The 18,527-nt window shown below is 33.2% G+C and overlaps 1 protein-coding gene across 1 annotated transcript in view; it reads right to left on the reverse strand.

The window, feature by feature from the left end:
• The window catches only part of DCDC1 (doublecortin domain containing 1), a 429,528-nt gene that overhangs the window by 334,517 nt on the left and 76,484 nt on the right, over positions 1–18,527 (reverse strand). The window contains exon 7 of the mRNA XM_068988045.1: positions 6,651–6,817. Within this exon, the coding sequence (XP_068844146.1) occupies positions 6,651–6,817 (167 nt within the window). The remainder of the gene's footprint in view (positions 1–6,650; positions 6,818–18,527) is intronic.

Here is an 18,527-nt window from a genome sequence, read left to right on the forward strand (position 1 = left end):
CTTTTATTTTTTACAATTCTAGAAGTCAATCATACATAGATATATGAGAACAGAAAATACCTAAATAGTATATCAGAAAAATGCATTACTAATATATTAATGTCAAATTACTTTCCTTATGGAAATCTGATGGTCGAGGTCAATAAGCTTATACAAGTTATCTATTCAAATTAAAAATAGATAAATGGGAGGATAAAAATAATTTTTCAAGATTAATTTTCCTTATTAAGTCATCAACACTGTACTGAAAATGAAAGTGAAAGTCGCTCAGTCGTGTCCGACTCTTTGCGACCCAGGCCAGAATACTGGAGTGGGTAGCCTTTCCCTTACTCCACAGGATCTTCCCAAGCCAGTAATTGAACCGGGGTCTCCTACATTGCAGGCAGACTCTTTACTAATTGAGCTATCGGGGAAGCCCTTTACTACTATATTAAGTTTATACCAAGCATCATAAACACTGAAATGCAGACTCAAAAAATGTTTCTGTTATGAAGCAAGCATTCTCAGTCACCAGTTTAGAGGGGAAAAAATCTCAGTAATGCTTAGGTTCAAAATGTATTTTTCAAATTAGCTCATTCAAAAAATATTATAAAATTAAATAATTTTTTAATTAATAAGAAAAATAAAGTGATAACTAATACTTTTTAAAGTGCTTATTTAAAGATGAAGACGTATTTTAAACAATCCCCAAATGGAACTTAAGGTTAATTAAAATGTTCAAAAGCACGTAAGCAGGAGAGTTTATTTTCTTATATAGTTTTTTAATATAGTTATTTTAAATTCCAATTTTAACTAAGTTGGCTCTCAATTGTTTAAGGAGTGTTTACTATTAATAAAGATAATATTTTTAATTGAAAGGTATTCAACTGAGATGTCAATAAAGTTGCTTTCACATAATTGAATTATCTTATAAAAAAGAAAAATCTTTAACTCTAATTTTTTCCAAAGAAAATTATTTAATAAAGAGTTTTCACAGAAAAAAAAAAAAGTTCAATTTTGAGCCAAAGATATATATTTGACATTTGGTAGTATAATTCTAAGACAATTAGAGAAAAATATAGATTTCAAAAAATTTTTCCTGAACAGTTTTAGGGGGAATCAAATGAAATGTTTCATGAAAATAAATGTGTCATGGACAAAGGATGGAAAAAAAGTATTCAATATCATTTCTTGTTTTATCCTATTGTCAGTTTTCTACCCTCTCTGCAATAATTACCTATGCACAAACTCTAGATGGCAATATTGCACCTACTGTACTTTCAAGAAAATTGTCACAGTCGGTCCCCACATACTCTCTTTATCAACATTTTATGTGCCATGGATCTATAGCCTCTTATTATAAGTGTAATGAAGCAGAAGTTATTGAAGCATTTTATTGATTGCTCAGATCACAAGTTTACTGCCATACTGAATTGGCACCTTACTTGCTGAAGCAAACTGCTGACACCTTTTTTAAAAAGTGACAACTACATCTATTTCATGACCAGAAATCCATTTTCATCTCTATCAAGACAAGAATGCAATTTTCACTTCATTTAACTGATGTTAGGCCTGCTCAAAGCATGACACTTAGAAAAAGACACAAGTTTAAGGTTCTTAAAATACTTCAAGTAACTAGAATGCAGCTTGGTTTCAGGGGGGGAAAAAATCAACAATCACTCACATCTACAAACAAGCTAGTAGTCTAAAAAATTACATATCAGAACCATCAGTAGTAGTTTTCATTTTGAAACATTTATAATGTTATTTTAATGTTTTTAATAGTAAATTTGTTCATATATTATAGACTTTGTTCCACGGTTTCAAAGGACATCAAGAAGTTCAAAACTGAAATACCTGGGGTATTGCTCCAGGCAATGTAAATCAAGAAAAGAGCTCAATTTTTAATATATAGGTAAATGGAGATCTAATGTACTATGGCTAATAATACTGTACTGTATATTGAAAAGTTGCTAAGAGAATAGATATTGAATGTTCTCACCACACACACAAAAAAATATGTTAATTATGTGAAGTGGGAGAGGTGTTAACTAATCCAACTGTGGTGATCATTTCACTATATATATAAGTGTATAAAATCATTACATTGTATACCTGAAACTTACACAATGTTAGATGTCAATTATCTCTCAAAGAAACTAGGAAAAAAAGTAGCTGGTATACTAAGAAAAAAGTATACATAGAAAATGAAATAGGAATAGTTTTTCCTTCAATAATGTTAGGACCAATAAATTGACTTTAATTAATCTACAACACAGATCTGAAAAGACAAACTCTCAACACTTCTTTTAGGGGAAATTAAAAGATTCCTTAAAGATACTTTTTGCAATAAACAAAATCAGCACTAATGCAATTCAATCATGTTTTGAACTGAATCTTTTCTGAATAGAATTGCAGTCATTATTATTGCTTTTATATCTAAGTATCAAACTTACTGAAATGTGTGGGTAAAGTGAACCAACATTAACTTGGGAATTTTTTTTTAACAAATGTAAGTGCTCTGGTAGAAGTTCACAACCAATATATGCTGATACTACTAGATGATCATTTCCTTATCTAATTATATGTCCACAAAATAAAGTTACAGTACTGCTCCAGTTTAAAAAATAAAACCTAATTTTTGAAGTAGAAATTTAGTGTCTGAGATTTTTAAACCTAACACATCAAATATGGAACATTAGAATATAACAGCATTCAAAAAAGTACTTAGCTTAAATTAATAAACAAAAAGGACCATATACATACACAAAAAAAAATCAGGCAGAAAATTACAGTTTTCAACAAACTTCATTAAGCAATGATCTATTAAAAATAGCCCAACTACATATTTTCAAATTAAAATTACAGAAATCAAACATTTCCTTGGAATTTCAGATATAAATAATAAAAACTGCCATTTTTTTCAACATATTGCCAAAGTTATACATATCTCAAATTTTAAGAAACACTTGAGGATTTTTTTTCTGTTTATCTGTTTTTATGAAGCTTTCAAACAAGCTAAAACTCACTTTCAAAGTTGATCATTTCTTTCCAAAGTGCTGAAAATAAGTAATACTAAACATTCCTTCAAATTTCATGTCTTAACTACCACAGGGACTATGATTTTCTTCACAATTAAGATGTTGGTTGTTTAGGTATTACAGTTAGGTACTCATTTCCTTTGTCTCTCTCAATTTCAGAAATGACTATGCAACTTATAACACCTGTTAAACTACACTGTGACCCACTTTAAATTATTAAAACTGTATGATTATGAGCTCCTTTAAAAACCGTGTTTTAAAAGAAGAGTGCTATGCATCCATGATGTAAAAGTCTCCAGGAATTTTATTGCTTGGGGGAAAAAAAATCAAAGGAGTATCAAAAGTGGGAAGACATTTCCAGAAATATACATTTCTCAAAAATCACATTCATACTTAAGATCAACCAATCCAAATCATTATTTATATAGCCTCCTGGCTCAGTTCCATGGACTTTTATAGACCTTGACTGCTGCTGAACAGACTGACATATATTTTGTTTACTGACAGCGACTAAAAGCTCTATGGAGGATCATAAATAAAGAAGATCATGTTTAAAAATCACTAATATCATTTTAAAAGGTAGTGCAGGCTTGTGTTTTGGCCTCTGTTTAGCTGTGTTAGGCCTATGAGTGACAGCTTCCCTGCTTGAAGCACACAGAAAGCACAGCCTTCCTCATTCACTGACAGGACTGTGGCCTTTTCACACGTTCCTTCCACAGCAGTGTTTGTCCCCAAACACTGGAACTCCACACAATGGCATTCCTACTTCAACACCCCCACCAACAGCACCACTACATAACAAGAATGCTAATGAGATGGAACGGCCCTGTCGCTGAAAGTGTTAACTGCATTTCATAGGAAAGCGTTTAGGCTACTTCAAAGATTACCAGTTAAATAGATTCTGCTTAGCTCTGAGCAATTTCTAAAGTGTTTCCACTTTTAAGGAAATAAATGTGATAAATGTAAGACTAAGTGACTTTATGCTGTCCTAACTATAATATCTCAGTTTATGTACTCAAATCAGTATATTTTTAAGACCATACTAATGTAGTGGGCTTAATTCAGTTGCATGCTTGTAATACCCAAGTTAAAGTTAAAAACTGAAATGTGAATAAGTTCGTAGCTAAAAAACCAGTAGCTCTGACTTTTCTTTTAAAGCTATCTCTATTATCACAACTTATTTAAAAGAAATTTCCTTGGGGAATTCCAAAACATCTATTTAACATCTACAATCCTTTGACGGAATCCTGGCAAAACAATGCCGTTGTTTTTATATATGATCTCAGAAGAGGAATAAATGGAAATGATATCAAGAGGTCATATAATTCTATAATTTATAAGCTTTGTAGGTTTGTTAAGGAAACAGGAATTAAGCATCCATCTCCATTTTACCAAACACAGTCTTATATAAAACTAAATAAAAAGGTCTATCCCTAATGTCAAATGAAGTAAATGCAGTTCAGATAAAGTTCATTAATGCTAAGAGGGATATTTGCTAAGAAATCTTAAAAATAAAGCTATTGCCAGGCTTAAAACATAACCACTGATGACATAACGATACCACTATAGTGACTTTTATGAGCACTACAGATAATTTTAAATTAAGTCATAAATTGTATATTATAAAACAAAACTTAACCAAGTATCATATCAAAACTTGAGTGAAAGTATTAAAATTTGAGTGAAAAACTTTAAGTTTTTACAACTGAGCAAAGTAAAAAGGTTCAGTTGGAAATGGCAAAGAGCCTAGATTTTTAAAATATCCCTAAATTTGGCATAATGTTGAAAGTCATAATGTTGATGACATAAACAATTTCAAGTAATCAGACATTTAGAGGCACTAAAAATGTTAATTTTTCACATTTACATTTAATATTTATTTTCATAAAATGTATTTTTCATCACTCTTGAATCATAAAGAAATTTTCAAAATCAAACAGTAATTCTTAAAGCATTATTTCCTCACAATACAAGGACCTCTTCAATCCAGTACAACTGTTCATATCTATTTAAATTTTAAATGTTTAGAACAATGGAAGAAAAAATAAATATGCCACAACTACTTTCTGAGCTTTTTCTTATCCCTAACATCCTCACTTTTAATAAAACTTAGAAAATGTTCGAGTTTCTTACGATTTGATTTAAATGGTGCTTTTATGGCACTGGAGAATTGTCTCAGGCTTTCTTAACTTTAAATAATTTTAAACTGTCAAATTAGTAGGATCAAACTGTTTAATAACAAATACATGATTGTAATTAAATTGGTGATTATTGTATATTATTGTATCTTAAAAATGAAATAATATTTCTGTTAAAATAATTTAGTCTGAAAAAATATATTTTATATCAGTTTTTATATATGATATTAGCTTAATAAAGAATGTTAAAAATAAGTTTGTATTTTTATTTTTCATATTTTTATTGTAAACAGCTTTATCTATGATAATTATTAATACCCTTTCTGGATACACTGACATTAATTAACTAGGAAACCAATCATGTTTTGAGAATGCAACTTTCTCACGGGAAGATGTCTCTTGCTAGTTCTGGATACCTTAGTTCAAGAATTTCTTCCAGTCAATACAAGCTGTTCTTTTCCTAACCAGACAGCAGGAGGTGCTGTGTGAACACTAAGACTACCATTCCCACCTCCCCTCCCCCTGCATACAGAGAATAATAGCATGATGCCTTCAAAATATTCATTTTTCAGCAGCCTGTGGTTTGAGATAACGCACCCAGTTCTAAACTGGAAACTCCCAGTTAGAAATGTAAACCCTAGCCCTTATTTAGTGTGGTAAAATGCATGCCTAATTTTTTAAGACCAAGTGCAAAGAAGATTCAAAAATTGTGTCAAATTGAGTTTTATTTTATAAACAGCAAAAATCATTCAGCTCTATAATAGGAATTCTACTTTGAGATAAATCAAAATCTTTCTAAGTAGTTGCAATAATTTCAAAGTTTTCATACACATACCCCTTCTCCCATCACACACACACACATCCACACGCACACTCTCTCTCACTCTCTCAATCTATATCTCTCTTTCTCTTTCTGTTTCACAATTATGAAATAGATATTTAGAAATCAAAGGACAAACTCTAGTTTAAACTACTTCAAAGACATTATTTCTATACTTGCAGGCCTGGAAATATACAAGTGAAATAAGTATAAATGAAGTAAGTTACTCAACGAAGTTAATTCACAATTTCATCTCCCAGAATATGACTGGTTATGTTTTAGCCCATCTTCTACAACATTAAGTATGATTTCATACTGGAAAAAACAGAAGGGGGAGGTCATTTAAAACTTCAAATGCTATAAGAGCTATTCATTTTCTTATTTAAAGTAACTGTCTATAGAATTTCCACATAAGGAGTTGCTTTAGTTTTGCACAGTATGTAGCAAGGAAAGATGACACATATGACATCCCACACCAAAAGATAGATACAATTAGCCCCATTATTGTTGTCTTTGAGATTACAGAAGAAGCATTTTGGCTCCCTAACGGGCACTAAGCTCACGAAATACATGTCACAGTTCTTTTATGACATGATGCCAATCATTGCCTCTATACAACCAAGTACATTTTTAAACATACAACAAAGCAGTTTTTAAAGAGGGATGACTCACCTGTTTAGAATATTTTTTTGCAGACTTTAATCGTTGGTACAAGGCCAAAAGAACTCCTTGGATGTACATCTTAGCTCCTGAGGGGCTGAAACCTTCTCCCTTAGAGACCCAAACTGGTCCCCGTAAAGGTGTGATGGAATTTTGCAGGCATTTTTCAAGCAGAGGAACTATACGAGAAAATAAGGGAAAATAAATTCTTTTGACCCAAACGAAATACACTGCCTGGAACACAGCCCCAGTGCCAGAGCTAACTCTTAACATCTATTATTTATATCTGACCTGGGTTAAGTCTTAGAGAGGCAATTCCTGCATTACTAGTGGCCACCATGAAGGATGTATTTATATTGAGACACCCCCCCATGCAAGACTCATAAGCTTTGTGAGCACACCTGAATAGTTCTGAAGTGTGCCTAACTAGCTGCACAGAGTGTCATGGTGTGCACTGATTGCCTTATCTTCTCATTTATCACAGATGAGTTGGAACCAACCTTGCTGAAATCTACTTGCATTGTCCTGATAAAATTGTACGATCCATGTTGTTTCGGTATATAGCTTCCCATAGAGGAGTCTATATAACTAAAACATCACATCTGGGAATTATTCATAAAATATAATCCACACCTTGATAAACCATCCTATTCAAGTCTTTTCACTGCCATCGCTTACATAACCCATACAACAGAGTGGTGAGGCTGTTTAAAAATAAGGGGGAGAATCTTAAGCAAGCATTTTATCATACATACCTTTTGTTTGTAAGCTTCTGGGACATAAGCTGGTCAAAGATTTAGGGATGCTATTCCAGTACATGGTTTGTAAACAGATAGAAGATATTTACTTGTGGGCCTGTATTGCAACATCCATATGGACTTGACAGACATGTTTATACACTTTTTCACCCAATTAGCTTATAAAATCTTTCTAGTGTAAAATAGGCAAATAACATAGCAGCTAGCTAACATTTTTCAAGATTTAATTTCCCACTGAAATGCCAAAAATAAAGAAACTTTAAAAATCTTAGGCACACTTGAGAATCCAGAAAGATGAAAGGATATCATTTTTTTAACTTTGCCTTTAAGTGTATGCATGTGACATTACATAAACATACTAAATAACTATATGGCTTGGCGACCTTATTCTAATACATACTTCTACTGGAAAAGAAATTGGATTGATCACCAGCAAAGAAAATAGGTCCTTGCCATTGGTTATGTTATACGTTGCATATTTTATGCAGAGAGGCCTAGCATAGCAATCTGGAAATTGAATTACAATTAGGTTCAGCTGAGCTGCAGAGTGGCTGAGTTATGCAAATGGCCTTTGCTACTGGTATTCTGCTGATTTTTGCTCTTAGTAAAAAAGTTATGCCTTTTATGGCACTAAGTTCTGCAGCTCTCTACCAAAGTGCAATTAAAATTCTTTCTAACATATTCATCACTAAAGGAAATGTTGTAAATAGAATTTAAGATTTTCTAAGATTACTATAAATAAAGTTAAAAAGAAATCATGACCCAATGATTATTTAGAATCTTTAGATGTGTGCATGAAATTCATTCCCCAGCCTGAGAAACTAATTCCTGAAATTCACATATCAAAACTATTATCCTCCTGAAGCAATTGCTCTTCTCTTTAAGTTTGATCACTACAGTTATCTCAAACTTTAAAAGAAATATATTAGGTCATATGTATTACTAAAGAAATAAAAAGAGAAGTGAACTTATTTTTAGAATTTTAACTCTTCAACTTGGCTTATAATTTTTCCTAAAGAAACCCAGTTTAAGAATCATCAAAGCTTTCAGTTAGCTACAAATTCATATATTACTATGTGTTGAATTTTAATTTGTAAACTTTTAATTGATGCACCCATTGAACCTAGTACAGTTTTTGTACATGGAAAGGCATTACATAAGTAGCTGTTAAATTGAAAAACAATTTTAAGTAATCCAATAAGCAAATAATAAACTTGAATGATTTACATCCAAGATTTAATCTTGAATTTAAATCTAAGAACACTTTATCACATTCTCTAGTCTTTATAGCTTTATTCATCCATGCTTTTCACAAAGTAACTTTCAAATTCTTTATGTCAGCCCAAAGGATTCCAAAGAAGAATTTAATACATTTTCTAACACAAAATTCTATACATTTTTTTTCAGGGTTTTACCTTCCATAAGAATTTAAGAAAAAAAAAATGCAGCTTATGAAAAAATACAAATTATATCAAAATGTAAGCAGTGTCAGAGTTGATATAGGATGGAAAAGAGCTCCCATGCTCCACATGATTTATGTAATTAGGAATACTATGGAAACCAGAAATAGCAAAGCAAAGAAAGCAGTATTCACAAGCAGGTTTTATAAGGGACTTCAGAATCTGCTCTGAACTTGTTGAATAATCTGTTCAGTATTCCAGAATCTCCCTGCTGGAAGCAGGGTCCTCATTATAACCACAAGAGCGCTAATAAAGGTTAGCCTCTGAACTGGGGATTAGAAGGCTCTTTTCTTTTTGGAAGCTGCAAACTAGTAACTTTGATGATCTTCTTGAAAAGGAAGACAAAGCACACCCCAAGAACAAACAATGTTTCCACTAACTAGGAAGGTACAGAAAACATAAGAAAATGATATGCCTAAGCACTTAGAAAGGAAGTATAAATAAGCCTAATATATTGGAAAAATAAAACTTCTTAATCAGTTCAAATAAGAGAACTCTCCCTAAAATAGAAGACTGGGCCTAAGATGACAGTTTTGAAATATAATAGAATAATTAATTTTTTAAAAAAGAGAAAGTTGACTTTTCAACCCCAACCATAGATTTTAATATGAGAATTATTTATTAAGTATTTTAGTGGATATTCATAATAGTCTATACCAAAAACTCATATCTGTTCTTAACCAATGGTTTTAACTCTTTTATGTTCAGTTCTTCTTTCTCTGTTTCTGAAGCAAAACTTCATTCTATTAAAGAGGACTATTGCATATAGATGTGCAGGAAATAAGGGCACTGATTTAGAAAGGACAATAGACACTTTTCAACACTGGAAAGAGCATAATCCTACATGTTGCTATGAGCTAGCAAAGCCCATTATAGACACTCAATGAAAAAATATGTCTTTCCCAGGAATGAACTCTGGGATATTATTTTGTATGTAAACCATGAGTTTCTCTTTCAAATTCTACTCAGAAATATGACCTCATTCAAGAAGGTAGCTGGCTCATATTATCCTGTATTTCTTTAATACATATTTGTGTGCATAGCAAGAAATGAATAACATAGCATTTCTTCTTACATTTGAGGCCTTTATTACAAGTGTTCAACCTCTTTGCTCCTTTACAGAATCTTGCTTTCCTGTAATTTCAATAATTCTATTAAACAAGTCCTCAACATTTTTATTAGATACATGATTTGGAAATTAATCATTCCTTAAATCTATCAATAAGTATAATCAGTCAAATGTGATCATTCAGTTGGGATCATTTCCATCACTGTAAAGGTGAATTTATATGGATGATATTTATCCATTTGTTACCCATTTTATTTATCCATTTATTCTCAAGTCATGACTATAAGCAAATTGAAATTAATCCAATTTCAATAGGTGTGGAGTTGAAGATGTTGGGTAAATAGATCATGTGGTCCAAAGGAGTAACTTCACTGCTCAGAGCAAGTACTAAGTATTATGAATAAATGGGTCATATGATTAAAAGTAGTAGCTATATTAATTTCATAGCTATCAACATGCTATTCTATTTCCCTTGCATTTCTTTCCCCCATTTTTCCCACCTGTTAATATATCCTTGTCTTCCAAGGCTCATAGGAATTGTCATTTCCTCTGGCAAAATTTCCCAAGTTGTTAAATTGTTCTATCCTCTACCTTTCCCAGATCATTGTTTATATTTTATTTTTCCTTTATTGATTTGCATTGGTTCTCATATTCTCCACTCACTACTTTCATTCTCCAGTAAATCACAAAAGCTTTGGAGTTTGAAGGCATGGTGTTTTTCAATTTGATAAAAGCAGCACCCAATAACTATCTACTGGATAAATAAATAGCACGTTTGGATATACTGTGGGCAGTCTTTTAGGTAACTTTTAAGACCATGAGTACAACTATACATAATCATTGAGAATCTGTAACTTTCTGTGACCAAATGAAAATTTGATAAATACAAATATACCAGAATTTTAAAGCATAATTAAAGTACATACAATAGTTTTATTTTAAACTCTCTTATAAAATGATCTTGAACACTAAAGAAGAAAATAAACATAGAAGAAAAACAATACAATTTTGGCAATGAAGCATTAACTAGCCAGGAGAAAGGGCTTCCCAGGTGGCACAATGGTAAAGAATCCACCTGCTTATGTAAGAGATGCAAGAGACACGGGTTCGATCCTTGGGTCAGGAAGATCCTCTGAAGTAGGAAATGGCAACCCACTTCAGTATTCTTGCTTGGAAAATTCCATGGACAGAGGAGACTGGCAGGCTACAGTCCATGAGGTCACAGATTCGGACATGACTGAGTACACATCACACACACACACACACACACACACACACACACAGCCAGGAGAAGACCAGAGCTGGATATTTTAAAAGTCCTGGAAAATCCTTAATCATGCTACTATGGGAAAAGGCACACAATAAAACTGAAATAACAGAGCAATAAAATATTAGATTAAGGTCAAAATAGCTATTTTAAATAATAAGGGTAATTCCTTCTAAGAACTCCAAACACAATGAGTTCATAAGCTATTCATGAGAAACGAAACTGTTCAACCTTCAAGAGGACCTCTATATCACAGATAAGAAGCTTGAGCTTATTTGGATTCATGATGGACACAGTACAAGAATTTTTGACAAGGAGCCAAAAATTCCTCTAAAGATAAACCTTACTACGAAGACACAGACTAGAATGTCCTGTCAATTTCTATACCTAGGGAATATATGTCTCTCTCCAAAAGCAACACCTGACATTTAAAGAGACTTGGCACATTCCCTTTGAATCTACTGTAGAAAGCTAAAAAGAGGATTTTTTTCAATCAATATATTTTCAAAAAGCATTGGAAATAAGTGCTTTAGTAGCTTGCTTCCAATTAAAAATTAAAATTCATGCCAATTAAATACCCAGAATCATAAGTTTCACGTTTCAGTCAGAGTACCTGAGACTGTGAAAAAAAAAAGACAGTGCCCAAAGCATACTTACCCATAGAAAAACTATTATATGCTACTTGGCAGGAAATTTCAGATCTCAGTTCTCAAAAATGCTCACTATTGTTAGCAGGACATCATTTGGAAATTTCCCATTAATTCAATTGAAAATGTTTGTTAAGAAAGTTGATCTAAAAACTCTTTTTTGTATGATGCAAGGTGAGTTCTTAAAAGATACTCAGAACTGACAGCTTTCCATCCCGGAAGCAGGCCTGGAGGGAGTCTGAGCTAGTGCCAAGGTATGTATGTGTTTTACTGCTCGTTATCCAGCTTTATGTAATAGCTGGAAAGCTCCTAGTCCAAGAACAATCAGAAGATGCCACTCAAAAGTATGGTCTGCTGGGAAGATTGAACGATGGAGGCCATACTTTGAATGATTTACATCAGTATATTTTTATTCAAACAAAACCAAACCAACAGCTGCTGTGTACTTTTGTTTACATGCTATATGTCAAATTTTATTGTCCCCAAGGTACTCATGAGAAAAGATTTAGCAGTTGTTTTCTTAAATACCAATGCCTACCCAAATTTGGATTTTTCCTCCACTGAACAAAATGACAAGCACACGATTGCTATACTTAGAGCAATCTTTCACAGCTGCTTTAGTTTTTCAGTGATCCTATTAAACTGACGGCATATTGCCTGTGGGGTCTACAGTGTTACAATACTGCTTGCTGTAAGAGACATTGATTTGTATGATAGGATCAAACAGAACAAGGATGTATTTGGGGGGGGGGGAGCAGAGAATTTCATAGGTCGTATTGGTTTTACCCGGGTAAAATTTAATTCAGACATTGTGACCTTTATGGAACACCTGGTTATTTTAATTGTTGGTATGTGGGTGAATGGTGACATTGGGGCTTGGAAGTATGAAATCTTAGGAAGTCTCCTCTGTTTTGAAAATGCAGCCTGAGTCATGTCTTTTCTTAAACTGAACGAAGTAGCTGTGCATTAAATATGCTGGCACATCTTCTGCTTGAGCAAGTGGACCGAAATGGTGTGAATTGTTAATGCCTTGCTGCTTTGGTTCACGGCTTGTGATTGATCATTTGTAACTATATCTACTCCTTGTTCCATGAAATCAAGTATGGAGTAATGGGTTCATCAGATTTTGGGGTTAAATTGAGAGTGAAGAGGTACTGTGTGTGGAAATAAGAGTTGCCATGTTCAGGGCTGGCCTTGTAACAGCATGGAATCTAAAGGCGATATTCAAAACCACTTCACTCATCATACGCTTACTGATTCTGAATAGGGCCCATTTGCAGGGGACATTTGGTAGTTTTCCAATACGCTTTATGCCTCTTTCTACTTCCACCACCATGCACATCTTTTTTTCATACATCCCCAGTAGCACATTGGTAGAACAGGTCAGCATACACAATTCATTCATTTAAATAACTTGATTTATACAAGTAGAAGTAAGCTGGGACTCTATTGTTTGAGTCTTGTTTTTCCCCTCAACAGAAATAATAGTGTATGTGTCTTTGAAAATACAATTATTTTGTGGATTCAATTTCTTGAGCACCTAAAATATTTGGTATTTAGTAATAATCTAAAATAACTTAATTGAACTTATATGCATACAATTAAGATTACTTTAAGAAATGTTAAGAATTAATCATATCTAATATATCTAATCTATTTTCATGTGGTTATGGTCTATACCAATACATAATAATTGAATATATATGACCTGCTTTTGTAAACTTTAAAGCTCTGCACGAAAATTTAAAGTACTGTCTTAGGATTAGTTTGTGAAAGTACAATGCTTGGAACTTAATAAATAAAATCAACAAAAATGAGAAGTAAAGACCTTTAGAAATGTCATTATATAATTGCTTGCTGTAATAACTGATACTTTTTAGACATTATTACTTGTAATTTCTATTACTATTCAGAAAAGCTTAATCCAAATGGTGTTAACTGAGGCACCAATTAACTGCTGACCCAGTAAGAACAGATGTAATAAAAACATAATAAAATTTAGGAACAAAATCAAATACATGTAAGTAACATTCAAAAGCAAGCTAATTGTAAAATGTCTCAAACTTGTACTATTACATTATAAAGTAACAACTAACATAAATTTTTTTAAAATGTGGCTGGACCTTTTTTCTTTTTTTTTCAGTCTCAAAAGAAGGAATAATAATACTAACACCTGGCACATACATACCCTAATTCAGAGAGACCTAGGAGTCAGAAAATGTGGATAAAATGGTTTTAGTCTCCTTGGCTCAAATGCAAGGCCAATACATTATTTACATTTAAGTCTTTCACTTAGGATGTAAAATATATGTGTGTCATAAAAATTTACATTCTAAATGTGATAAACTGAAAAGTCTTCATAGTTACAGCAATTATAATGGAAGATTCCCTTTTGACATTTCCCTATGTTTGTTTCACAAAAGTAGAATCTTCTATAAGCACTTTACATATTTTGCCTATTCTTTCACCTCTCTTCTCAAAATGCTAAGAAGGAAGAAAACCAATCACTGCTGAGTTTTTTACACAGAGACCTCTTTAAACAATTGGTTTACAGCTGTGCTGTGCTTAGTCACTCAGTCCTGTCCAACTCTTTGAGACCCCATGAACTGCAGACTGTCAGGCTCCTCTGTCCATGGGGATTCTCCAGACAAGAATACTGGAGTGGGTTGCCATGACCTCCTCCAGGGGATCTTCCCAACCCCAAGGATCGGACACAGCTCTCCCGCATTGCAGGCAGATTCATTATCGACTGAAGTTTTACAGAATGTACTAACAATTAGACTACTTGTTTTCTTTGACAATTATATTTGTTACAATTTTTTTTATAAAAAACTTCTAGGATCTTGGACAAATCATTAGAGTTAGATACAAATTTGGGTGTTAGAGCTCAAAGACCCAGAAATAAGATATAAAAACTAGAAGCTAAAAAGATAAACTCAAAGAGAAGTGAGAAAAATCAAAGACTTGGTTAAAAAATCACATAAATACTGAAGAAAGTTTAGCCCAACAACACCTAGGAGTGATGATCATATATTCACAACTATAAAAGACAGTCTATGTTTTAAAGACTTCAAAAGGGACTTTTCTGACATATTAAAGAGTCTATGAGCAGATTATTCTGCTTTGTGAATGTTCATATCACACAACTGTGCATTCACATATTTAATAAAAGATGACAGTGATCCAATTATAATGGGAGTTCTCCAACCGCCACTAAAAAAAGTTTTAAAAATCAAGCTTTGACAAAATTCTTAATATTATCTATAGATAAATAGAAGAAATATAAATCAGTAATTAGTAAGCACTTCTGTATTTTGCTTTGTTTTGTTTTGTTTTGGCCACACCACTGGGTCCATGGCAGGTAAAACCTAACCATGGCAGAGAATCCTAACCATTAGGCCACCAAGCAACTCCCAGCAATTTTTGCTATTGTCAAGCAATGAGAGTAGCTAGTTCAAGTTCAATGTCTGGAAGTCATTAGAGGTCACTGAGGGTCATATCTATGGCACCTTGGAATCAAAGCAAAGTCAGAGAGCACAGTCCCAAGGAAGCCCTGAGGATTTCTTTTGAATGGCATCTTTCTTACACAAAAGGGCTCTTAACTGGCTGCCTTTGTATATTTTAATCTAGAGAAACTCCAGGGCTGATTAATAACCATCAGCACTAGGCATGCTTCTCCAGAAAGAAACCTAAATTTTTATATTTCATAAAATTTGAGAAGTAAGGGTAAATGGTAAGGGAACTCATGGCAAATATAATTAATTTTAAAGAAGATATTATAATCATAAAGTTGATCTTTATCCCCTGAAAATTTCTAGGACAGATTATAAAATGGTTTGTGAACACTTAGAAAAATAAACAGTAATTAATCATTAGGACCCAACATGGGATAACTTGCATGAAAGTGAAGTGACAGTGAAAGTCATTCGGTCGTGTCCAACCTTTTGTGACCCATGGACCATAGTTCAAGAAGCAAGAATACTGGAATGGGTTGCCATTTCCTTCTTCAGGGGATCTCCCTGACCCAGGGATCGAACCTGGGTATCATGCACTGAAGGCAGATTCTTTACTGGCTGAGCCACTAGGGAAGCCTAACAAATACTTAATGAGCAGAGAGCGAGACTCATGGGGAAATTCCTTACATGGGGCTTACCCTTTCTAATAGCAGCATAGAAACATTATTTCTTCCAGTGGAGAGTAGATCTCAATAGACTGTGGCTACATCTATTGTCTTTAAGCAAAATATTGCTAAGTCTGTGTGTTCCTTCCCAGATAAATGGGTGTATATATAACAAGGCAGGAGAACCCAGAAGGTCTGAAAACCTCCTGTTTAATTAAGTCCTTTATTTAAAATTCATGTGGGAGGAGACATGGGTAAGCCTATGGCTGATTCATGTTGCTGTTTCGTAGAAACCAATGCAATACTATAAAGCAATTATCCTTCAAATAAAAACAAATAAAAAAACAAAATTCATGATTGCTTTCTTTTTATGTATATATATTTATTTATTTTAATTGGAGGTTCATTACTTTACAATATTGTATTGGTTTTACCATACATCAACATGAATCCAATTGCTTTCTTTTGGGATTTCTCTATAAAAATGATACAGCAATATGTCACTTAGTATCCAAAACAAAAGAAAATTATAAGTGAATGCTTTCCTAGCTTGCAATTTCTTTCACGGAAAAGGTAGTATTAATATAAGGAATCAGAATGAATACACACATACAGTTGTCCCTGTATGGGGCTTGATTGTAGGCTGCAGGCTATATATCTTTCTGAATTACCTACTTTTAACTAAGAAAGCAATGCCATTTTACAGGACCCAGACCATCTGGACTGTTGTAGAATTACACATTTAGAGAGCAGGAGAAATATTAGCAACAAAGGTGTAGTACTAGGCATTTTTAGGGCATAAAAGAAGAGGGAAGCATTTTGACTAGGCTCTCTCAATGTCCTGAAATTTCCATTTCATCAAAAGGAATCGAAGTACAATGCTTCACCAAGAAGTGCATCATCCCCAATTTTTATAATTATATGTAATGTAATTCTATAATATATATAATTTTTAAAATAATTTTATAATACTTATATTTACACTATTTTAAAATACTTCATCTATATTATTTAGACCTGGGTTAAATGTGGGAATAGGGAAGACTACAAAATCTCTGTTCTCATGGATCTTACAGTCTAGGGGATAGATTGATATTAAGTAATTCCTCAAGCATCTTTATTAATTATAGTTGTGACAATTACTAGACACAGGGTGCTATTAATGTAACAGAGATACCTGTCCTAGATAAGGGGGGAAGTGGGACAGGAGCAAGGCAATGTTGGGAAAGGTATTTGAGGAAGAAATGTTTAAAATAAGACCTTAAGAAGAGTAGGCAATACCTTGCAAGGAAGATAGGGGAAGAGAATCCAGGCAGAGGAAACATATGGGAAGGTTCTGGGGCATGAAGGAGTATCAAGTGTTTGAGAAACAGAAACAAGAAAATAAAGTGACTTGAGTGCAGAGATGAGGGGTTCAGTACTACATGGGACGCTGGAGAAGCTAGGTAGGGACCAAATCATGAAGGCCCCTCAGGCCACAGTAAAAATTTAAGCACTGATTCAATATGATCAGTTATGACAGACTAAACTCACTTTTAAAAATAATGTTACTAAAGTGAGGCAATTAGAAAACTTGTGTTTACATTGGGGTTAGATAAACCTGTAAATTCATAACTAAATGAAATGTCATACCCAGGAAGATTAATAGAAATCTGAAGCATAGACTCTGTTATCATGTTAAAGATCTCTGTCCCTAATTATTGCCTACTGGTGGCTCAGATGATAAAGAATCTGCCTGTAGTGCGGGATTCCTGGGTTGGGAAAATTTCCTGGAGAGGTCATGGCAATCCACTCCAATAATCTTGCCTGGAGAATCCACATGGACAGAGAAGCCTGGCAGGCTACAGTCCATGGGGTCACAAAGAGTTGGACATAACTGAGTGGCTAAGCACAGCACAACATTTTAATCAATAATTTAGACAGTGAAAACAAAAATGAGAGAAATTGTTAATCCCAGGCTCACAGATTAAATATCAGAAAAATCTTACAAGGCTAACCTACTAAATAAAATTCTTATAAGCAGAAATTTAGTAGGTATCAATGTATAACGTTCTGTTCACATATCTACAAAATCAGCAGTACAAGCACAGGATGAGGAAGTAGCTTAGAAGCAAATTGTGAGCAAAAATTGAGGGATTTAGTTGCTTTTAAGTTCAATTTAGCTCAACAATATAATTTATGTAAAAGAAATAATAATGTAATTGTAGGTTAAATAATGACCTGAAGAAAAAGAGAAGGTGGGGCTACTCATCATTGACTGACCTGGAAAATCATGTACAATGTGGGGTCACAAGAAGAGGAATACCAAAAAAACTAAACAGAACAGAGAAGAGTAACCAGGATGGTGAGAGGTCAGAGAAATAGTTGGAGAAATTGGAGATACTTAACCTGGAAAAGATTTAAATCACACATGTTCAAATATTTGAAAGGCAGCCACAGATTGGGAATTAATCTGCATCATTTAACTCCAGAAGACAAAATCAAGACTGATGGTAAAAGTGTAAGAATAGATTTCAGTTAGCTATTCTATTTTTTAAATTAAATTATAGCTGTCAGAAATGGAAAAAG

This window comes from Capricornis sumatraensis, chromosome 16 (genome assembly GCF_032405125.1).
Source record: "Capricornis sumatraensis isolate serow.1 chromosome 16, serow.2, whole genome shotgun sequence".
NCBI lineage: Eukaryota > Metazoa > Chordata > Mammalia > Artiodactyla > Bovidae > Capricornis > Capricornis sumatraensis.